This window comes from Theropithecus gelada, chromosome 12 (assembly GCF_003255815.1).
Source record: "Theropithecus gelada isolate Dixy chromosome 12, Tgel_1.0, whole genome shotgun sequence".
Taxonomy (NCBI): Eukaryota; Metazoa; Chordata; class Mammalia; order Primates; family Cercopithecidae; genus Theropithecus; species Theropithecus gelada.
The window spans coordinates 106,949,837-106,974,591 of NC_037680.1; the positions used below are offsets into that span (position 1 = coordinate 106,949,837).

General features: G+C 42.5%; 1 protein-coding gene across 4 annotated transcripts in view; it reads left to right on the forward strand.

The window, feature by feature from the left end:
* Nucleotides 1–24,755, forward strand: part of SP140 (SP140 nuclear body protein) — a 91,087-nt gene that overhangs the window by 59,996 nt on the left and 6,336 nt on the right. For all 4 annotated transcript variants that reach the window (XM_025404050.1, XM_025404051.1, XM_025404052.1 and 1 more), the window contains 4 exons: nt 2,009–2,113; nt 4,137–4,279; nt 5,765–5,812; nt 8,923–8,964. In XM_025404050.1, coding sequence (XP_025259835.1) covers nt 2,009–2,113; nt 4,137–4,279; nt 5,765–5,812; nt 8,923–8,964 — 338 coding nt within the window. The remainder of the gene's footprint in view (nt 1–2,008; nt 2,114–4,136; nt 4,280–5,764; nt 5,813–8,922; nt 8,965–24,755) is intronic.

Below are 24,755 nucleotides of genomic sequence, written 5' to 3' on the forward strand. Positions count from 1 at the left end.
TTTTTCTTTTTTTATACTTTAAGTTCTGGGATACCTGTGTAGAATGTACAGGTTTGTTACATATGTATACATGTGTCATGGTGGTTTGCTGCACCCATCAACCCATCATCTACATTAGGTATTTCTCCTTATGCTGTCCTTTCCCTAGCCCCCAACTCCCGAGAGGCCCTGGTGTGTGATGTTCCCCTCCCTATGTCCATGTGCCCTCATTGTTCAACTCCCACTTATGAGTGAGAGCATATGATGTTTGGTTTTCTGTTCGTGTGTTAGTTTGCTGAGAATGATGATTTCCAGCTTCATCCATGTCCCTGTAAAGGACATGAACTCATTCTTCTTTATGACTACATAGTGTTTCATGGTGTATATGTGCCACATTTTCTTTATCCAGTCTATCATTGATGGACATTTGGGTTGGTTCCTAGTCTTTGCTATTGTGAATACTGCTGCAATAAACACACACATGTGTGTGTGTCTTTATAGTAGAATGATTTATAATCCTTTGGGTATAACCAGTAATGGGATTGCTGGGTCAAATGGTATTTCTGGTTCTAGATCCTTGAGGAATCGCCACACTGTCTTCCATAATGGTTGAACTAATTTACGCTCCAACCAACATTGTTAAAGCGTACCTATTTTTCCATATCCTCTTCAGCATCTGTTGTTTCCTGAGTTTTTAATCATTGCCATTCTAACTGGCTTGAGATGGTATCTCATTGTAGTTTTGATTTGCATTTCTCTAACGACCAGCGATGATGAGCTTTTATTCGTTTTGTTGGCTGGAGAAATGTCTTCTTTTAAGAAGTGTCTGTTCATATCCTTTGCCCACTTTTTGATGGGGTTGTTTTTTTCTTGTAAATTTGTTTTAAATTTCTTGTAGATTCTGGATATTAGCCCTTTGTCAGAGAGATAGATTGCAAAAATTTTCTTCCATTCTGTAGGTAGGCCAACCATCTTTCTTATTAGTCCATCCCAGTCCTAATAGTCTGCCTTTCTAAAAATTTGTCTCAGGATGAAGGACAGCTCCCCTGTTTATCATGACTTCTGTTGCCCATACATGAGCCCATACATTGCATGAGTGCAATGGTGTGATCTCACCACAGACTCCACCTCCCAGGTTCAAGCAATTCTCCTGACTTAGCCTCCCAAGTAGCTGGGATTACAGGTGGGCACCACCATACCTGGCTAATTTTTGTATTTTTAGTAGAGACAGAGTTTTGCCATGTTGGCCAGGCTGGTCTTGAACTCCCGACATCAAGTGATCCACCTGCCTCGCCCTCCCAAAGTGCTGAGATTACAGGTGTGAGCCACCATGCCTGGCCCTACACCTTTGGTTGGAAGGGAAGGATTCACTGCTCACCCTCCTGGAGTTCCTTTGAAGACCTTACACCCCCTTCTCTGTGAAATCAGGTCTCCAGTCCCCCACTTGCCACCCCATATAATTTTCAGATTATTCTAGAGCTCCCTGAGCTCTTCTCTCAGCTACAAGGAAAGCTGACAGGATGGAGAAATGAACTAAAGCAGAGAACAAAAATAGAAGGCAGACATCATCTGCATTAGGTTATCCTATCATTACCCTGTCCCTGCTTGCCCTGTCAGTGCTCAAATTGGGAGATTGAATATGATCTCTGGCTTCATCTAAGGCTGCCTACCTGCAGCAAAGCAGCATAGCTGGAGAGCTCCTGTCAGAACAGTGACAGCAACTGCGTTTCATTGTCATATAAGAATCAGTGGAGCTTACTAGATTAGGAGTTAAACCAGTTTTACTGAAGTCTAAGTTCTCTGCTGAAGTATTCTATTTTGTATGAAATTTGAAAGGTGAAATTGGGGTAGACATTCAGTAATTATGTATCAAAAATGCCACTTGGAAGAAAGACTTTGAAACTCTAGAGGTTTTTGGAATAGAATTTCCTAAGTATCCCTTGTGTCTTTCTAGGAATTACCTCAGTAGGGAGGGAGGGGGGATGTGCCTTTGCAAAGTGAAACAGAATGAAGAAATCCTCTCTTTCAGCTTCAAGAAAGCACAAAGATGAAACTGTGGATTTTAAGGCTCCTTTGCTTCCGGTGACCTGTGGTGGGGTGAAGGGAATTTTACATAAGAAGAAATTGAAACAAGGTGGGTTTCATGGTCTTCTTTAAATTGCAGCTCCTATCTGAAGGCATCACAAGTAGTGGGGAATTATCGTGTGAATTACACATCATTCAAGGAGTGTGGCCCCAGTTTGGCTTGAGGGAAGGAGGAAGGGATTTCTAAGAAGATGTTTTCAGACTTTAAGAAATCATGCCCATTAGATGCTGACTTGCACATGGAGTGTTCAGGGGTTGCCCAAAGAACCAAAGAGAAGTGCAGGAACGTCAGTTCACAGATGGAAAATGTCACATATTTTACTTTGAATCAGACAGAAAAATGAAGAGGCCTTCAACCTCAACCTTCATATTCTCTCTCCGTTCTGGAGTGCCATCACCAGGGCAAGGTGCTTGGTATAGGAAGATGATCACAGAATTTGGGATCACGAAGCCTGAGTTCCAGCCTTGGCTGTGCCAGGAGTGACTGTTCCATTCTGAATAGAGAAGGGAACCTTTCTGAACCTGAAATTTCTCATCCAAGAGAGGGAACAATAATAAGAAACCTGCCTCATGATGTAGCTGTGAGAATTAATTTACATATTGATGTAAAATATGTAAATTTACATGTTTTTACTATAAATTATAAAACTTTGCCCAAAAATGTCTATTGCGTTGTGACTATTTCTAAACAGCTTTACTGAGATATAGTTCACATATCATACAACTCACCACTTAGAGTGTACAAATCAACTATTTTTTTGTATATTCACAGAATTGTACAGCCATCATTATCGTCTAATTTTAGAACAATTTGTTCCACACTAAAAAAAAAAAAAAGCCCATGTCAATTAGCAGTCAATGCCCATTCCCACCTAAGCAGCCACTAATCTATTTTCTGCTCTATAAGTTTGCCTATTGTAGGCCTTTCTAGAAATGGAATTCTATAATACATGCCCTTTCCTAACTGCCTTCGTTCACTGATTGTGGTATTTTCAAAGTTCATCTATAATGAATGTATTAGTACTTCATTTCTTTTATTGACAAATAATATATTTCATTGTATAGATATACCACATTTTGTTTATAAACTCATCATTTGGAACCATTTTCACTCATTGGCTATTATAAATAATGCTGTCCTGAACATTTGTGTAACAAGTTTTGTGTGAACATATTTCAATTATTTGGGGTATATATTCAAGAGAAGAATTACTGCATCATATGGTAATTCTATGTTTAACTCATTGAGGAATCACCAAAGTGTTTTTCACAGTGGCTGCACTATTCTGTATTCCTACTGGCAGTGTGTGAAGGCTCCAATTTCTCTACATGCTCACCAACTTTGTTATCGTCTGTCTGTCTTTTTTATTACAGTCATCCTATCATCCTAGTGGGTGTGACATGGTGTCTCATTGTGGTTTTGCTTTGTGTTTCCTTAATGGCTAATGGTATTGAGCATGTGACTATCTTTTACATATAAATTAAATTTTTTATTGGATAACATTTCACAATTAGTTTTTTAATATCAGCTACCCATGATTGCAGGGGTGTGAAAATCTCTGTTCACTAATGCCACTAAACTGCATAAAACATGTTATAATTGAGAATGCAGATGTTGCTGGAGTGACCCCTGAGCCACAGGGCACCCATCTGAGACCGTAGCCACAAGTTGAGGATTCTGCCTCCAACATTGCCCTCACAGCCATCTGGAGACTCAGGCCTGGTCTCTACTTCCAAATTTGAATAGAAAATTGGAATCCTCTGATCTTTCAGAATCACTTGCTTTTCCTTCTGTAAGTGCTTTTGAAATGCTTAAAAGGTTGCTCTTGTTGACAACCATCACTTTCTTCATGGATGAAGGTCAAAGAAATGTGCACCCCCGCCAGGAAATATCCTTAGAGTGGACTTTCAGGCTGGATTTGAGGCCTCTAAAGTCTGAGAGGGAAGGCCAGACCCTCCTGCTATTGATCTTGATCAGAAATTGGGTGGCTCTAGATCCAGTGTGGTGAGTGGCCACAGTCTGAGTGCTGGGAACAAAGAGGGCTCAGAATCAACTTACCCTGGTCTTACAGGAATGTTGGTGAAGTGTATACAGAGTGAGGATGGAAATTGGTTCACCCCCAGGGAATTTGAAATCAAAGGAGGCCACGCAAGATCAAAGAACTGGAAGCTGAGTGTGCGCTGTGGCGGGTGGCCCCTACGATGGCTGATAGAGGTATTCCAATGACAAGGGGCCAGACCTGTGTCCGTTCTTGTTCCCTAATAATGAGGAGACTGTACTGTTTATTCACCAAATATTTGTTAGGTTATTGCTAAAGCCTTGATGCCAGTGGGTTCATCCTCTCACTCAGGAGAGAGGGACCTCATATCCGTAACCACACTACAGTGCAACACATCCATGTTGTACCAGGGCCTCCATCAGGATAGGCTCAGCAGCTTGAAGGAGGAAAGGGTCCTTCTGACTAGGGTGCATGCAGACAGCTTCGTGCACTGAAAGAAGGAAAGGAGTTGATAGTCAAGCAGTGGAAGAAGACACTTCAGAGAAAGAATGGCATAAAAGCCAGAATGCCATGCAAACCAGAACCATGGCAAAAGTAGCTCTGTGGATTTAGGTAGCACAGATTGTGAGCAATTAGGTATACTATAACAATTGGGGCAGTTTGTGGAGGGCTTTAATGCCAGGCTAAGGAGTTTAAACCTATAATTGAGATAACAAGGATTCAGTGAAATCTTCTAGGATTGGAAATGATATTTAAAGCAATATTTTATTTTATTTTTAGGAGACAGTCTCACTCTGTTGTCCAAGCAGGAGTGCAGTGGCTCAATCTTGGCTCACTGCAACCTCCGCCTCCCAGGTTCAAGTGATTCTTGTGGCTCAGCCTCTCGAGTATCTGGAACTACAGTCGTGCACCACCATGCCAGGCTAATTTTTATATTTTTAGTAGAGATGGGGTTTTGCCATGTTGGCCAGGCTGATCTCGAATTCCTGATGTCCAGTGGGAGGTCTCCTCGGCCTCCCAAAGTGCTGAGATTACAGGCGACAGCCACCGCGCCCAGCCGTAAAACAGTATTTTAGACAGCCATGGGGCTTTCCCCCTAGCAAACCTATACTCAATTCAGAATGCTCAGTTCAAGTGTGACCCCTTCCTGAATGTTCATTGACCCGGCCATGGGTCATCACTTCCCAAGGCTCCTGAGCCCTCTATTAAGGCCTTTCTACTAAGGCCTTTCATTCACTGTTTTATATTTATTATTCTGTGAGTGCTTTTTGTCTGTAGACTCCTTTAGGTTTTCCCATCTTCATGTGCCCAAGATTGATCAGAGTTACTGATACTCAGTAGCAGCCAATAAGTGTGTGCTGCTTGGATAGCTGTGGTGTAGGGACTCCAGCTGGAGTGGCACTGGTGGGACTGGAAAAGAGGTGATAGGTGGTATGAGATTGTGAAGGAAAACCTCTTAGAACTTAGGAAAGAAGCACAAGAGAAGGGAAAATGGTCCTGAAGATGCTTTTCTGGCTTCTATTGATTGAAGTCTAGAAGAAGCACAGGTGAAGAGAGGGAGATGGTTTCTCATTAGACACCCTGGGTTTGAGCTGGCGGTGGAACACTCAGGTAGAAATATTTGGGAGGAGGTTGGAAATGCCAGACTCACAAAACAGAAACACAGGCTGACCATATACCTGAATCTTTTTGTCTTTCAGAATGGATTTCTGCCTAATCCTCCAAGAATATATTCCAGGAAAAAAAAGGTGATTATTACATAGCTTTCTACAGCTTCATGTCACATAACTGGTTTAACATGCACAAAATCTTATTTTATGGGGTCTGAAATTGGGTAAATATAATTAAGCTTTCACCTTCATCACTACCCACCTTAAAATACACTCTGCATGTATTCCTTCAGAGTTGCTAATTTTCAATGCTAAATGTATATAAAGCTAGGTCCTCTTTGGATCAATCATTTCATATGAAGATGATAAGGAGCCATCAAAATGGACCTCCTGGATGTGTTTTAGCAATAGATGCAGATGTTTTAAGGGTGCAACTTTCCAAAGTTGGAAAGTCAAGCATGGTCATGGGATACATAAAATATTTCATAATAAGGTGAGAGGATCATCTTCAACTCAAAATTCAGATTTTTTTCATTGAAGTTACTATTTTCTAACTTTAGTGAAATAGGATGGAGCAGATGTTTGCTCACATCCATTTGAGACATACATGAAACCATATATCATTTCATGAAATAGGCAACAAAAAGAATATTTCTTTTCTGATCCTTCACATTCTCTTTCACCTTCCAAAAAAATGTACACACAGACACACAGAATGTCTTCTCAAGATGAAATTATTTCCTGTTACCACAATGGTGCCACCGAGGACAAAGATCTCCAGAGGCAAATGTATTTTATAGGAGGGGCTGACTAGGAAAATCTTTTATGTTGATGCCACCTCTTTGGCTCTACCAGAGGGACTGTGCCGACCTGCTTTTTATCTGTGAAAGTGATTTTTCCCTCTCTTGAAGAACTCAACAAACAAATAGATTAAGTGCAGTGTAGATTCAGGACAAGGTGATATTTTTCCAAGACTGGGTTTGAATGAGAACCTGAGGAGGGGGAAGAGAAAAATATCATCCTTATGCACTTCAGGTAGAAATGCACATTCAAGACATTCACAGATTTCTAAAACAGCTCACACATAGCTAGCCACTGAGCTTCATATTCCACTGGGAACCTGGGATTCAGGTGTTTATATGATCAGATATACTGGCTGATTTGAATTCTCAGTCACTGAGATATTTCATCCACTGGGTTTCCCAAAGGGAAACTATTATGTACCTATTCAGTGAGTACACTAAACACTAGCATCTCTACCTTTCCCCAGGTGCCAAGAGTAACTCAGCCTGGATGACCCAAATGAGCTGGACATTTCCGACCAACCGACTCTCCCTCTCTTCTGGGGTGCAACACTTAGCAGCAACAAGCTGCAGTTGCCTCTATATGTTGTGTCTCCTCATGGGGAGAACAGAACGCCCCTTAAGTGGCAGATCCACGATCCATTATGAACTCCATGGGTCCTCTGTGCCTCTCAGAGCTTCTGGCAGGGCCATTTGGCTTTGGGAAATTTCAGTGTCACTACCAGTGCCACATGATGGCATCTTAGCTCATGACAAGGGCCACATAAACCTTTTGGTCCAGCTGAGGTATTGTAAAACAATCTGATACACTCACCCAGAATAATCATTGTATGCTAATGTTTGCTTGAGGGCCTCCAGTAATTTCTAAGTGAAAAAATATTCATTTATTCACCCATTCAACATATGATTATCAAGTACCTATGAAATGCCAATGACCATTACAGAAGATTGAACTCAAAAATTATTTCAGCCAAGCATGGTCACTTAAGCCTATAATGCCAGCGTTTTGAGAGGCTGAGATGGGAATATCATTTAAGCCCAGGAATTTGAGACCAACATGAACAACATAGTGAGATACCATCTCTACCAATAAAAGAAAAACAAAAAAATTACCCCGGCATTATGGTGCACACCTGTGGTCCCACCTACACAGGAGACTGAGGTGGGAAGATCACTTGAGCCTGGGAGGTTTTCAAAGCTGTAGTGAGCTGTGATTTCATAATAGCACTCCAGCCTAGGTGACAGAGTGAGACTCTGTCTCAAAAAAAAAGTTTTAAATTTATTGTCAACATGGATGAATTACAACTGGGTTGGGTTGGAGATTCTAGGCCAGTCAGAGACGCATTCAGTGACAAGGTCACCTCTCAAGTGCTTGTCCTTTGAATCACACTTGTTTATGGCCTCTGGTCCCTGGGCTACAGATAGAAGCTAAAGCTGCCTGTATCCCAGAAGGGAAGGATGCCAAGTCATGCAATGGATATCCAAAAGCCATCTAAATAAATATAGTGGGTTACCTCTGAAAAGTCAGTCAACCTGACATCTTTTTGTGATTTGGATAGAAGGGAGAGCGGGAGACTTTCAGGAAAAAAAGCTACAGCACAGAGGACCTTGGAGGCATTTTATCACTAGGGCTGTGTCCCTAGGGGAGCTGCAAAAAGCAGTGTTCTTCTTCTCTGGGACACTGCATAGCCTCCAGGACTCTGGGCCCTGTGATCCCAGGAGGCTGTGGGGGATAAGTCCTCAGCCTGATTATTATTGCAACTCTTCTGGGTGGGATGATACAAAGGCCAAGTTTAGGAAATATGCCTGAGGGCCCCTTGGAGTAAGAGGACAAGTAGTTTCTCTGAATTGGCCTGTGCAAACTAGGTCCAGACTCCCTACAGGGAATGGGACTTGCATTGGGCTGAGCAGTAGTACTTGGGCACTTTTTATTCTCTCAGTAGATACATAGGCCCCCAAAATCAGATATGAGGTAAAGGGAAGGCTGTTTAAAAAAAAAAAAACTTTAGACAAAATAAAATTTATAGCATTTATTTGAGCAAAGAGCGATTCATGAATTGGGCAGCACTCAGAGCAAGGAGAGGTTCAGAGAACTCTGCTGCAGCAGCCCAGACAGTGAGGCCAACAAAGGAGTAAGTCAGGAAAACTAAATTTACTGGCTTATCATGGAAAGATGGTAATTAGAGGTTAGATGGCAGATTCTAGTTGGTAAAGTCTCTAGTTTCATTTTATTGTTTATATCAGGTTTCAGTTTGCTTACTTAGGAACTTAAACCACTGGAGCCATCCCAGTCTGCAGGTCTTCTTCTCACCTTCTTCTCTTCTCAATTATTTTTTTACACTGGTTCCTGAATCCCTTCAAAGATGACTATTTAAATTTAAACAAATGATAGATGGAAACATTACATTCAATATTGTAAATCAATCTTTCTGTTTTTTTCAACAGAGAATACTGAAGTCTCACAACAATACTTCAGTTGACCCTTGTGTAAGTATAAATTCTGAACTATGACCCCCAGAATATTCCACTCCTTTCTCCAGGGATATGTTCTGTGTCATGACTGCTGTTCCCTGAAGCATGTTCAGTCTCAGTTGGAGTATGTTGCTGTGTGTGATGACCAAAGAATGCCAGATGCATCACCCAAGCCAGGTAGATGTGCCTGGGCCTTGGATGTCTCAGTGTGAAAGCACCCTTTCCATCTGTTTCAGTAGAAACCTTCCAATGTCCTTATTTATTTCCCCTGGAAAGTGAGTGTAGGAGGCTGAGCTCTATACCACTGAGGTCTCTTGAGACAGAGCTTGAAGTGGTAATGAGTAGGGCTGGCCTGGTGAGTAAGGGGAAGGAGCAAATGTGAAAGGATAATAGCATTTTCAAGTAAGGGGTGTGGGTGAAAGGGAAAGTCCCCAGAATGTACTCCAAGTTGCAGGTAGAGCTGAAGATGGTCATAAGCATCAGCCAGAAGGAACAGGCCAGGTTGGGCTATTATGTTCAAGGTGTGGATCCTGCCATTAGCCCTGTAAAGGAGTACATACAGGGTGAGGGGTCCTTTACAGAGCTCCTATGGATGGTCTCAGGTAAGCCGTTAGCATGCTGAGCTGGTTAGGACTGAAACCAGCATGACCTAGTAAATCCTGAGGCATTTTAACTCAACTGCTTATCTGGTGCTCAGTACTAAGCAACCCTTCTGATTCCATGGCCCCATCCATTCTCTGCTTGCTATATGACTGCCTGTTTTGGGTTCTGCCAAAATCATGGATGAGTCCCTTCTCTAAATGAAATCATGGTTTGATTCTTTTCATTGCAATGAGATGTCTGTTTTAGGCAGGGTCACCTTCTTGCACAACTCTGGGGGACAGCACTCACATAGAATATCATGCAATAGCACTGACACATGATACTTAACAGAGGAGGGATGCTCAAGTAGTTTTATATGCACTTTACCTCCAAAGCAATCCTCCAACAAGATTTAGGTCTTATCCACACTAATTTTGATGTCCGGCCAACTGAGGGACTTTTCAACAGTTAAAACAGCCCTAGAAGTCAGTGTTTGTGTGGTTGATTTTGGATGGACTAGGCATGGAGGTTTAGGTTTCACATCCCACAGCCAGATATGTATGGGGAGAAGAGGGAAACAGTTCCAGCAAAGGTATGGTCACTGTTAATAATTTTTCCAAGGCCAGTAACAACATTGACTTGTTATATCCCCATGCCTCCATAACCAGACTTTGCTCAGGTTGAATCTCGTGTTGTCCTGCAGCCTGGAATCACTTGAAGAGCTTTAAAAGAATATTGTTTCCTGGATCTTCCTTCTGGGGAAATTCTAATTTAATCATTCTGGACTATGTATGACTTGAACATTAGGATTTTTTTTAAGATCCTCAGATGTACCAATTCTGATATATAGAATTGCCTATTCTGTCACCTAAAGAAGAATTTCAGTGCCTGTGCCTCAACCCTGACCCAGTGATTCAGAATCCCTGGTGTTGGGTTCAGGACATTAGCATTTTACATACTCTCCTGAGATGAGTCTAATGTATAGCCAGACCAACAACAAAAGAACCAGAGAAATCAAATCTCTTCTTGAAAAGATATGGGTTTGGAGAACAAAATGGCAGATAGGAGGCAGGACTAACTTGCATCTCCTACTCGGATGGACAGAACAGCATGTTGAGACTCACATTGTGAACTTTTGCTCCAAGAACCACTGCAGGAATATACCAGCAAAACTGAAGGAAGTCACACACCCTTTAAAAGAAGTGGCTTGCCACTGCAAACTCTGTGAGACAGCCGAAAAACTGTGAGTTCTCAAAGTGTGAGAGGGAAAAAGTCCACCTCTGAACACATATCCTCACTGGGGAACCTGGAAATCCAGATCACGGGAGAAGGATTTCACCTAACCTAGAGCTGAAATGAATTTGGAGAGCTGAGTGAAATGTAAAAGCAGAATAAGCAGCAGGAAGAGGTGCCTTCCCCAAGGACCCCTATAGGCGCTTCGGTCCCCAGGGAAGCCATTTCTGACTTTATCTCACAGGAGTCCTTGCGGAGAGCAGCCAGTACAATTTGGGGAGAGCCATGGGGAGAAGGAGGCTTCCAGCTGAACTTTGTGATAATTTTGACCAAGCACAAATTTTCCTGGTCAGAATCTGGGGGTGTGAACCTGAAGTACAGATATAAACACAGAAGCCATGGCAGGCAGGGAGGGGTGAGACCTGAAAGCCCTGCTTGCTTTCTCAGTGGGGACGCTTGTTGCTGGGGCAAGATCTTAGCTCCAGGCAAAGGAGGCTTGGATATAAATTTGGCTCTCTTGGCTGTTGGGCACCATAGCGGGCATGAGACTGGCCTTGCTGGCTGCCTGGGTGCTGAGTGAAGCCTGTCACTGCCGGCTTCCCTCACGTATCTGGTGAACTGTATGAAGCAGCAGAGGCAGTCATAATCCCCTCTGGAATATAACTCCATTAGCCTGCAAGCCACCCACCTCATCCCCCACAATGGCCGCAGCAAGCCCTGTCTGAGAATCTGAGATCAGACACACCTAACCCTGCCCCCAGCTGATGGTCTTTCTCTACCTGCCCCTGTAGCTGAAGACAAAAGACACGGACTCATGGGAGCTCTATGACCTCACCCATCACCTGAGAAACCCGAATACTTATCTAGTGAACCTAGGTCAAGCTTGTATCCCCCTCATATTACTTGCAGCTGATGGTCTCTTGAAAGTGCCACCTCCTGGCTGAAGGCCAGCCAACTCAAGTCATTACAGCCACTCATAACAGAACCACCTTGCTCCAGGAAGGAGAAAACAACAGCTAATTATACTGCCTGTAACATCCTGGGTAACCAGAGGTCCTGAGTCTGTCCAAGTAGCAACTTCACTGCTAGCATAACCAGCCTTTGAGAAAACCAGCGTACTAAACAAAACTACAACCAAGGACTCTTACGGAATCCACTTCACTCCCCTGCTGCCTCCACTGGAGCAGGTGCTGGTACCCATGATTGGGAGAACTGAAGACAGATCACATCACAGGACCCTTTGCAGATACTCCCCAGTACCAGCCCAGAGCCCAGTAGCTCTTCTGGTTGGCTAGACTCAGAAGAGCAATAACAATAACAATAACAGAAGAGCAATAACAATCACAGCAGTTTGGCGCTCAGGAAGCCCCATCCATAGGAGAAGGGGGAGAGCACCAGATCAAGGGATCACCCTGTGGGACAAGAGAATCTGAACAGCAGCGCTTTAGTTTCAGATATTTCCTCTAACATAGTCTACCCAAATGAGAAGGAACCAGAAAAACAATTCTGATAATGACAAAACAAGGTTCTATAACATGCCCAAAAGATCATGTTAGCTCACCAACAATGGATCCAAACCAAGAAGAAATCTCTGAATTGCCAGAAAAAGAATTCAGAAGGTCAATTATTAAGCTACTCAAGGAGGCACCAGACAAAGGTGTAAACCAACTTAAAGGAATTAAAATAAGAATACAGGATATGGATGAAAAGTCTCCAGAGAAATAGATATTGTAAATAAAAATCAGTCACAACTTCTGGAAGTGAAAGACATACTTAGAGAAATACAAAATACACTGGAAAGTTTCAACAATAGACTAGAACAAGTAGAAGATGAACTACAGGACTCGAAGACAAGGCTCTCAACCCAATCCAACAAAGAAAAAAGAACTTTTGAAAAAATGAACAAAGCCTCCACGAAGTTTAGGATTATGATAAATGACCAAACCTAAGAATAATTGGTGTTCCTCAGCAAGAAATCTAAAAGTTTGGAAAACATATTTGAGGGAATAATCAAATAAAACGTTGCTGGCCTTTCTAGAGATTTAGACATCCAAATACAAGAAGCTCAAAGAACATTTGGAAAATTCATCACAAAAATATAATCACTCAGGCAAAGAGTCATCAGATTATCTAAAGTCAAGATGAAGGAAAGAATCTATGAGGCAAAAACATCAGCTAAACTACAAAGGAAAACTTATCAGATTAACAGCAGATTTCTCAGCAGAAACCCTACAAACTAGAAGGGATTGGGATCCTATCTTTAGCCTCCTTAAGCAAAATGATTATCAGCCAAGAATTTTTGTATCCAAGAAACTAAGCTTCATAAACGAAGGAAAGTTAAAGTCTTTTTCAGACAAACAAATGCTGACAGAATTCAACACTACTAAGCCAGTACTACAAGAACTGCTAAAAGGAGTTATAAATCTTAAAACAATACATAAAAATATACCAAAATAGAACCCCCTAAAGCATAAATATCACAGGGCCTATTAAAAAATAACACAATGAAAAAAATTAGGTATTCAGGCAACAATTAGCATGATGAATAGAATAGTATCTCACATCTCAATACTAATGTTGAATGTAAATGGCCTAAATTCTTCACTTAAAAGATACAGAATGGCAGAATGGATAGGAATTTACCAGGCACATACCTGCTATCTTCAAGAGACTCACCTAACACATAAGGACTCACATAAACTTAAGACAAAGGGGTGAAAAAAGATATTCCACGCAAATGGACACCAAAAGTGAGCAGGAGTAGGTATTCTTACATCATACAAAGCAGACTTTAAAGCAACAACAGTTAAAAAAGACAAAGAGCGACATCATATAATGATAAAAGGACTAGTCCAACAGGATACTAGCACAATCCTAAATATATATGCACCTAATAGTGGAGTTCCCAAATTTATAAAATAATTACTCACTTTGGGAGGCCAAGGTGGGCAGATCACAAAGTCAGGAGATCAAGACCATCCTGGCTAATGCAGTGAAACCTCACCTCCACTAAAAATACAAAAAAAAAAAAAAAAAAAAAAATTAGCCAGGCATGGTGGTGGGCACCTGTACTCCCAGCTACTCAGGAAGCTGAGGCAGGAGAATGGCGTGAACCCAGGAGGTGGTGCTTGCACTGAGCCGAGATTGCATCACTGCACTCCAGCCTGGGCGACAGAGCGAGACTCCATTGCAAAAACAAAAACAAAAACAATTACTGGAATAGAAACAGCTCCAGTCTCCAACTCCCAGGGCGAGCGACACAGAAGACCTATGATTTCTACATTTTCAACTGAGGTACTGGGTTCATCTCACTAGGGAGTGCCGGATAATCAGTGCTGGTCAGCTGCTGCAGCCCAACCAGCGAGAGCTAAAGCAGGGCGAGGCATCGCCTCACCTGGGAAGTGCAAGGGGGAAGGGAATCCCTTTTCCTAGCCAGGGGAACTGAGACACACAACACCTGGAAAATCGGGTAACTCCCACCCCAATACTGCACTTTAAGCAAACAGGCACACCAGGAGATTATATCCCACACCTGGCCGGAGGGTCCCACGCCCACGGAGCCTCCCTCATTGCTAGCACAGCAGTCTGTGATCTAACCGCAAGGCAGCAGCAAGGCTGGGGGAGGGGCGCCCACCATTGCTGAGGCTTAAGTAGGTAAACAAAGCCGCTGGGAAGCTCGAACTGGGTGGAGCTCACAGCAGCTCAAGGGAGCCTGCCTGTCTCTGTAGACTCCACCTCTGGGGACAGGGCACAGCTACACAACAACAACAACAACAACAAAAGCAGCAGAAACCTCTGCAGACACAAACAACTCTGTCTGACAGCTTTGAAGAGTGCAATGGATCTCCCAACACGGAGGTTGAGATCTGAGAAGGGACAGACTGCCTGCTCAAGTGGGTCCCTGACCCCTGAGTAGCCTAACTGGGAGACATCCCCCACTAGGGGCAGTCTGACACCCCACACCTTACAGGGTGGAGTACACCCCTGAGAGGAAGCTTCCAAAGCAAGAATCAGACAGGTACACTTGCTGTTCAGCAATATTCTATCTTCTGCAGCCTCTGCTGCTGATACCCAGGCAAACAGGGTCTGGAGTGGACCTCAAGCTATCTCCAACAGACCTACAGCTGAGGGTCCTGACTGTTAGAAGGAAAACTATCAAACAGGAAGGACACCTACACCAAAACCCCATCAGTACGTCACCATCATCAAAGACCAGAGCTAGATAAAACCACAAAGATGGGGAAAAAGCAGGACAGAAAAGCTGGAAATCAAAAAATAAGAGCGCATCTCCCCCGGCAAAGGAGCGCAGCTCATCGCCAGCAACGGATCAAAGCTGGATGGAGAATGACTTCGACGAGATGAGAGAAGAAGGCTTCAGTCCATCAAACTTCTCAGAGCTAAAGGAAGAATTACGTACCCAGCGCAAAGAAACTAAAAATCTTGAAAAAAAAGTGCAAGAATTGATAGCTAGAGTAATTAATGCAGAGAAGGTCATAAACGAAATGACAGAGATGAAAACCATGACACGAGAAATACGTGACAAATGCACAAGCTTCAGTAACCGACTCGATCAACTGGAAGAAAGAGTATCAGCGATTGAGGATCAAATGAATGAAATGAAGCGAGAAGAGAAACCAAAAGAAAAAAGAAGAAAAAGAAATGAACAAAGCCTGCAAGAAGTATGGGATTATGTAAAAAGACCAAATCTACGTCTGATTGGGGTGCCTGAAAGTGAGGGGGAAAATGGAACCAAGTTGGAAAACACTCTTCAGGATATCATCCAGGAGAACTTCCCCAACCTAGTAGGGCAGGCCAACATTCAAATCCAGGAAATACAGAGAACACCACAAAGATACTCCTCGAGAAGAGCAACTCCAAGACACATAATTGCCAGATTCACCAAAGCTGAAATGAAGGAAAAAATCTTAAGGGCAGCCAGAGAGAAAGGTCGGGTTACCCACAAAGGGAAGCCCATCAGACTAACAGCAGATCTCTCGGCAGAAACTCTACAAGCCAGAAGAGAGTGGGGGCCGATATTCAACATTCTTAAAGAAAAGAATTTTAAACCTAGAATTTCATATCCAGCCAAACTAAGTTTCATAAGTGAAGGAGAAATAAAATCCTTTACAGATAAGCAAATGCTTAGAGATTTTGTCACCACCAGGCCTGCCTTACAAGAGACCATGAAGGAAGCACTAAACATGGAAAGGAACAACCAGTACCAGCCATTGCAAAAACATGCCAAAATGTAAAGACCATCGAGGCTAGGAAGAAACTGCATCAACTAACGAGCAAAATAACCAGTTAATATCATAATGGCAGGATCAAGTTCACACATAACAATCTTAACCTTAAATGTAAATGGACTAAATGCTCCAATGAAAAGACACAGACTGGCAAACTGGATAAAGAGTCAAGACCCATCAGTCTGCTGTATTCAGGAGACCCATCTCACACGCAGAGACATACATAGGCTCAAAATAAAGGGATGGAGGAAGATTTACCAAGCAAATGGAGAACAAAAAAAAGCAGGGGTTGCAATCCTAGTCTCTGATAAAACAGACTTTAAACCATCAAAGATCAAAAGAGACAAAGAAGGCCATTACATAATGGTAAAGGGATCAATTCAACAGGAAGAGCTAACTATCCTAAATATATATGCACCCAATACAGGAGCACCCAGATTCATAAAGCAAGTCCTTAGAGACTTACAAAGAGACTTAGACTCCCATACAATAATAATGGGAGACTTCAACACTCCACTGTCAACATTAGACAGATCAACGAGACAGAAAGTGAACAAGGATATCCAGGAATTGAACTCATCTCTGCAGCAAGCGGACCTAATAGACATCTATAGAACACTCCACCCCAAATCAACAGAATATACATTCTTCTCAGCACCACATTGCACTTATTCCAAAATTGACCACATAATTGGAAGTAAAGCACTCCTCAGCAAATGTACAAGAACAGAAATTATAACAAACTGTCTCTCAGACCACAGTGCAATCAAACTAGAACTCAGGACTAAGACACTCAATCAAAACCACTCAACTACATGGAAACTGAACAACCTGCTCCTGAATGACTGCTGTATACATAACGAAATGAAGGCAGAAATAAAGATGTTCTTTGAAACCAATGAGAACAAAGATACAACATACCAGAATCTCTGGGACACATTTAAAGCAGTGTGTAGAGGGAAATTTATAGCACTAAATGCCCACAAGAGAAAGCAGGAAAGATCTAAAATTGACACTCTAACATCACAATTAAAAGAACTAGAGAAGCAAGAGCAAACACATTCGAAAGCTAGCAGAAGGCAAGAAATAACTAAGATCAGAGCAGAACTGAAGGAGATAGAGACACAAAAAACCCTCCAAAAAATCAATGAATCCAGGAGTTGGTTTTTTGAAAAGATCAACAAAATTGACAGACTGCTAGCAAGACTAATAAAAAAGAAAAGAGAGAAGAATCAAATAGACGCAATAAAAAATGATAAAGGGGATATCACCACCAACCCCACAGAAATACAAACTACCATCAGAGAATACTATAAACACCTCTACACAAATAAACTAGAAAATCTAGAAGAAATGGATAATTTCCAGGACACTTACACTCTTCCAAGACTAAACCAGGAAGAAGTTGAATCCCTGAATAGACCAATAGCAGGCTCTGAAATTGAGGCAATAATTAATAGCCTGCCAACAAAAAAAAGTCCAGGACCAGATGGATTCACAGCTGAATTCTACCAGAGGTACAAAGAGGAGCTGGTACCATTCCTTCTGAAACTATTCCAATCAATAGAAAAAGAGGGAATCCTCCCTAACTCATTTTATGAGGCCAACATCATCCTGATACCAAAGCCTGGCAGAGACACAACAAAAAAAGAGAATTTTAGACCAATATCCCTGATGAACATCGATGCAAAAATCCTCAATAAAATACTGGCAAACCGGATTCAGCAGCACATCAAAAAGCTTATCCACCATGATCAAGTGGGCTTCATCCCTGGGATGCAAGGCTGGTTCAACATTCACAAATCAATAAACATAATCCAGCATATAAACAGAACCAAAGACAAGAACCACACGATTATCTCAATAGATGCAGAAAAGGCTTTTGACAAAATTCAACAGCCCTTCATACTAAAAACGCTCAATAAATTCGGTATTGATGGAACGTACCTCAAAATAATAAGAGCTATTTATGGCAAACCCACAGCCAATATCATACTGAATGGGCAAAAACTGGAAAAAATCCCTTTGAAAACTGGCACAAGACAGGGATGCCCTCTCTCACCACTCCTATTAAACATAGTGTTAGAAGTTCTGGCTAGGGCAATCAGGCAAGAGAAAGAAATCAAGGGTATTCAGTTAGGAAAAGAAGAAGTCAAATTGTCCCTGTTTGCAGATGACATGATTGTATATTTAGAAAATCCCATTGTCTCAGCCCAAAATCTCCTTAAGCTGATAAGCAACTTCAGCAAAGTCTCAGGATACAAAATTAATGTGCAAAAATCACAAGCATCCTTATACACCAGTAACAGACAAACAGAGAGCCAAATCATGAATGAACTTCCATTCACAATTGCTTCAAAGAGAATAAGATACCTAGGAATCCAACTTACAAGGGATGTAAAGGACCTCTTCAAGGAGAACTACAAACCACTGCTCAGTGAAATAAAAGAGGACACAAATAAATGGAAGAACATACCATGCTCATGGATAGGAAGAATCAATATCGTGAAAATGGCCATACTGCCCAAGGTAATTTATAGATTCAATGCCATCCCCATCAAGCTACCAATGAGTTTCTTCACAGAATTGGAAAAAACTGCTTTAAAGTTCATATGGAACCAAAAAAGAGCCCACATCTCCAAGACAATCCTAAGTCAAAAGAACAAAGCTGGAGGCATCATGCTACCTGACTTCCAACTATACTACAAGGCTACAGTAACCAAAACAGCATGGTACTGGTACCAAAACAGAGATATAGACCAATGGAACAGAACAGAGTCCTCAGAAATAATACCACACATCTACAGCCATCTGATCTTTGACAAACCTGAGAGAAACAAGAAATGGGGAAAGGATTCCCTATTTAATAAATGGTGCTGGGAAAATTGGCTAGCCATAAGTAGAAAGCTGAAACTGGATCCTTTCCTTACTCCTTATATGAAAATTAATTCAAGATGGATTAGAGACTTAAATGTTAGACCTAATACCATAAAAACCCTAGAAGAAAACCTAGGTAGTACCATTCAGGACGTAGGCATGGGCAAAGACTTCATGTCTAAGACACCAAAAGCAACGGCAACAAAAGCCAAAATTGACAAATGGGATCTAATTGAACTAAAGAGCTTCTGCACAGCAAAAGAAACTACCATCAGAGTGAACAGGCAACCTACAGAATGGGAGAAAATTTTTGCAATCTACTTATCTGACAAAGGGCTAATATCCAGAACCTACAAAGAAGTCAAACAAATTTACAAGAAAAAAACAACCCCATCAAAAAGTGGGCAAAGGATATGAACAGACATTTCTCAAAAGAAGACATTCATACAGCCAACAGATACATGAAAAAATGCTCATCATCACTGACCATCAGAGAAATGCAAATCAAAACCACAATGAGATTCCATCTCACACCAGTTAGAATGGCGATCATTAAAAAGTCAGGAAACAACAGGTGCTGGAGAGGATGTGGAGAAATAGGAACACTTTTACACTCTTGGTAGGATTGTAAACTAGTTCAACCATTATGGAAAACAGTATGGCGATTCCTCAAGGATCTAGAACTAGATGTACCATATGACCCAGCCATCCCATTACTGGGTATATACCCAAAGGATTATAAATCATGCTGCTATAAAGATACATGCACACGTATGTTTATTGCGGCACTATTCACAATAGCAAAGACTTGGAATCAACCCAAATGTCCATCAGTGACAGACTGGATTAAGAAAATGTGGCATATATACACCATGGAATACTATGCAGCCATAAAAAAGGATGAGTTTGTGTCCTTTGTAGGGACATGGATGCAGCTGGAAACCATCATTCTTAGCAAACTATCACAAGAACAGAAAACCAAACACCGCATGTTCTCACTCACAGGTGGGAACTGAACAATGAGATCACTTGGACTCGGGAAGGGGAACATCACACACTGGGGCCTATCATGGGGGGGGAGGGGGGAGGGATTGCATTGGGAGTTATACCTGATGTAAATGACGAGTTGATGGGTGCTGACGAGTTGATGGGTGCAGCACACCAACATGGCACAAATATACATATGTAGCAAACCTGCACTTTATGCACATGTACCCTAGAACTTAAAGTATAATAATAATAATAAATAAATAAATAAATAAATAAGTGAAAAAAAAAGGAAAAAAAAACAATTACTATTAGACCTAAGAAATGAGATAGATGGCAACAGAATGATACTGGGGGACTTCAGTACTCCGCTGACAGCACTAGACAGGTCATCAAGATAGACAGCCAACCAAGAAACAATGGGCTTAAACTGTACACTAGAACAAGTGAACTTAACAGATATTTACAGAACATTCTACCCAACAACTGCAGAATATACATCCTTTTCATCAGTACGTGGAACATTCTCCAAGATAGACCATATGATAGGCCACATAACAAGTCTCAACAAATTTAAGAAAATTGAAATTATAGCAAGTACTCTCTCAGACCACAGTGGAATAAAATTGGAAATCAGCTCCAAAAGGAACCCTCAAAACCATGCATCTACAAGGAAATTAAATAATCTTCTCCTGAATGATCACTGGGTCCACAATGAAATCAAGATGGAAATGAAAAAATCCTTTGAACTGAACAATAATAGTGACACAACCTATCAAAACCTCCAGGATACGGAAAAAGCAAAGCTAAGAGGAAAGTTCATAGCATTGAATACCTACATCAAAAAGTCTGAAATAGCACAAATATACAATCTAAGTTCACACCTGAAGCAACTAGAGAAAGAAGAACAAACCAAACCCAAACCCAGCAGAAGAAAAGACATAACAAAGATCAGAGAAGAACTAAATGAAATTGAAACAAAAAAAAATACCAAAGATATATGAAACAAAAAGCTGGTTCTTTGAAAAGATAAACAAAATTGACACACTATTAGAAAGATTAACTAAGAAAAGACTAGAGAAGATCCAAATAAGCCCAATTAGAAACAAAATGGGAGATATTACAACCAATACCACAGAAATACAGAAGATCACTTAAGGCTACTACGAACACCTTTATGTGCACAAACTAGAAAACCTAGAGGAGATGGATAAGTTCCTGGCAATATACCACCCTCCTAGATTAAAGCAGGCAAAAATAGAAACTCTGAAGAGACCAGTAACAAGCAGTGAGATTGAAATGGTAATTAAAAAATTGCCAACACTAGAAAGGCCAGGACGAGATGAATTCACAACTGAATTCTATCAGACCTTCAAAGGAGATTTGATACCAATCCTACTGAAACTATTCCAAAAGATAGAGAAAGAGGGCATCCTCCCTAAATCATTCTATGAAGCCAGTGTCACCCTAATACCAAAACCAGGAAAGGACATAACAAGCAAAGGAAACTACAGAACAATATTCCTGATGAACATAGATGCAAAAATCCTCAACATAATATGAGCTAACTGAATCTAGCAGCCTATCAGAAAAGATAATCCACCATGATCAAGTGGGCTTCATACCAGGGATGCAGGGATGGTTTAACATACTCATGTCAGTAAATGTGATACACCACATAATCAGAATTAAAAACAAAAATTGTATGACCATCTCAATAAAGACAGCAAAAGCACTGGACAAAATCCAGCACCCTCTTGTGATTAAAACCCTCCACAAAATTGGTATAGAGGGGACATACCTTAAGGTAATAAAAGCCATCTAGGACAAACCCATAGCCAACATAATACTGAAATGGGAAAAGTTGAAAGCATTCCCTGTGAGACCTGGAACAAGACAAGGATGCCCACTGTCACCACTTCTGTTCTACATGATACTGGAAGTCCTAGCCAGAGCAATCAGACAAGAGAAGGAAATAAAGGGCATACAAATCAGTGAAGAGGAAGTCAAACTGTTGCTGGTCGCCAATGTGATCGTATACCTAGAAAACCCTAAGGACTCATCCAAAAACCTCCTAGATGTGATAAATGAATTCAGTAAAGCATCAGGATACAAAATCAATGTACACAAATCAATAGCACTGTTACACACTAACAGCGACCAAGCTGAGAATCAAATCAAGAATTCAACCCCTTTTACACTAGCTGCAAAAAAATAAAATACTTACGAATATACCTAACCACGGAGATGAAAGACCTCTACAAGGAAAACTACAAAACACTGCTGAAAGAAATCACAGATGACACAAACAAATGGAAACATGTCCTATGCTCATGGATGGGTAGAGTCAATATTGTGAAAATGATCATACTGCCAATAGCAATCTAGAAATTCAGTGCAATTCCCATCAAAATACCATGATCATTTTTCACAGAACTAGAAAAAACAATTCTAAAATTCATATAGAACCAAAAAAGAGCTCATGTAGCTAAAGCAAGACTAAGCACAAAGAACAAACCTGGAGGCATCACATTGTCTGACTTCAAACTATACTACAAGGCTATAGTCACCAAAACAGCATAGTCTGGATGTGAGAATATACCAGTACACATAGACCAATGGAACAGAAGAGAGAACTGAGAAATAAAGTAAAATATTTACAGCCAGCTAACCTTTGACAATGCAAACAAAAGCATAAAGAGGGGAAAGGACACCCCATTCAACCAATAGAGCTGGCATAATTGGCAAGCCACATTTAGAAGACTGAAACTGGATCCTCATCTCTCACCTTATACAAAAATCAACTAAAGATGGATCAAAGACTTAAATCTAAGACCTGAAACCATACAAATTATAGAAAATAACATTGGAAAACCTCTTCTAGACATTGGCTTAGGAAAGCGTTCAGGACCAAAAACGCAAAAGCAAATGCAAGAAAAACAAAGATAAATAGATGAGACTTAATTAAACTAAAAAGCTTCCATACAGAAAGAGAAATAATCAACAGAATAAACAGAAAACCCACAGAGTGGGAGAAAATATTTGCAAACTATGCATCCGATGGAGGACTAATATCCAGAATCTACAAGGAACTCAAAGCAGTCAACAAGAAAAAATCAAATAATCCCATCAAAAAGTGGGCTAAGGACATGAATAGACAATTCTCAAAAGAAGATAGAGAAATGGCCAAACAACATGAAAAAATGCTCAACATCACTAATGATCAGGGAAATGCAAATCAAACCCGCAATGCAATACCACCTTACTCCTACAAGAATGGCCATAATTAAAAAATCAAAAACAACAGGTGTTGGCATGGATGTAGTGAAAACAGAACACTTTTACACATCTGGTGGGAATGTAAACTAGTACAGCCACTACGGAACCAGTACAGAGGTTCCTTAAAGAAGTATGAGTAGATCTACCGTTTGATCCAGCAGTCCCACTACTGATGGCAGTGGCGGGCAGTCTGAAGTGGCTGCTGCCATGAAGCTGGCTGCAGTGAGGTGCAGGCACTGGCCATGGGTCCTCCCGTTCAGACACAGAGGCAGGTGATCCCCAGAGCCAGTCGCCCTTGGAGCCCACCTCTGGGAGCCGCTGCAATGGGGCTAGGCCCAGCTGCCCATAGGGAGTGGTCAGGCAGGGAGGGGTGAGCAGAGAGAGGCCCCAAGGCGGAGATGGGCCAGTGGTGGTTTGGCACTTGCACAGGTAGTGTGGAGGTCGGCCCCCAATGCGGAGCAGTGGCCATGCTTCAGGGGCCAGGGTGGGAAGTGGAAGTGGTGTCCACTTCCAGGACCCAGCCAGCAATGCGGCCCCCGCACCCACTCTGCCCTCAGTGCAGGTTCCTGCCCCTCACAGAAGGCTAAACGAAGGGCCGCCAGAGGCTGTGTCCCTAGGATCTGCCCCAAGTTAGAGTGACCGCTGTGACTGGTGCTTTCAGCAGCCAAGACGGGAGGCAATCCGCTCCTGGAGGTTTCCCCCTGGCAGGGTCACGAGCCAGGAGAGGGGGTGCCCCAAGTCGTCCCTGACCCTTGGGGCCACAGGAGGAACTTGAGGCAACATCACCCCTGCCCCAGACCCTGGCCTGGGACTGGCAAGGGCGGGAGCCCCCAACCCAGGCTGCAAGGAGGTAGACAGGGCAGCAGGAATGGCCGCAGGAGCAGCAGTGGCGGCAGTGGATCCCCTGTGCCCTGAGTCAGCTCACTGTGTCGCCCTCACCCCTCACATGGCTGGCAGGACCTGCTCCCAAGCCCAGAGCCTCTATCACAGCCTGGACCTCTCTCCCCGCTGCGTCCTGGGAACCTGCAAGCACCTGGCCAAAGGTGCAGCAAGGACTCACAGAACTGGCCCCTGAGTGTCAGATTCCTTTGTGCGAGGTTGGCTGGGCACTGTGCCACCTGCACCTCATCCACAACTGCTGCAGGAGACACAGAGAGGGGGCATGGCTGAGGCTGCCACACTGCAGAGCCGGGGACAAGCAGGAGCCCTGCCTCCCGAATTGGCAGGGCAGGAGCTCGCCAGGCGCCACTGCAGGTGCCCAGGTCGCAGCTGTAGGCCTGGGCCTCCCAGTGCTCTTGGGGGCCCAGGAGGCCATCCTCCTCCTGCCATGGCAGGCTAGGGTGTGTCTGCTTCTGCTGCCTGACCTCTCCCTGCTCCCAGCACCCGCTGCAATCTTGGAGCGGGGTTGGGGCTGAGCCGGGTGCGGTTGCAGCCCAGTCAGGTGTGTGCATGCTTGGGGCAGAGCTGACACACCAGTCCCCTGCCGCCTGCACCCCTCTGGACTTTGAGTGCTGACAAGCATAGAAGAGAGGCCAAGAATGGGCTGGGGCCAGCTCAGCACTGGCCTGCAAGTGCCCCTTGGGGCAAGGGGCCTGGGCACCA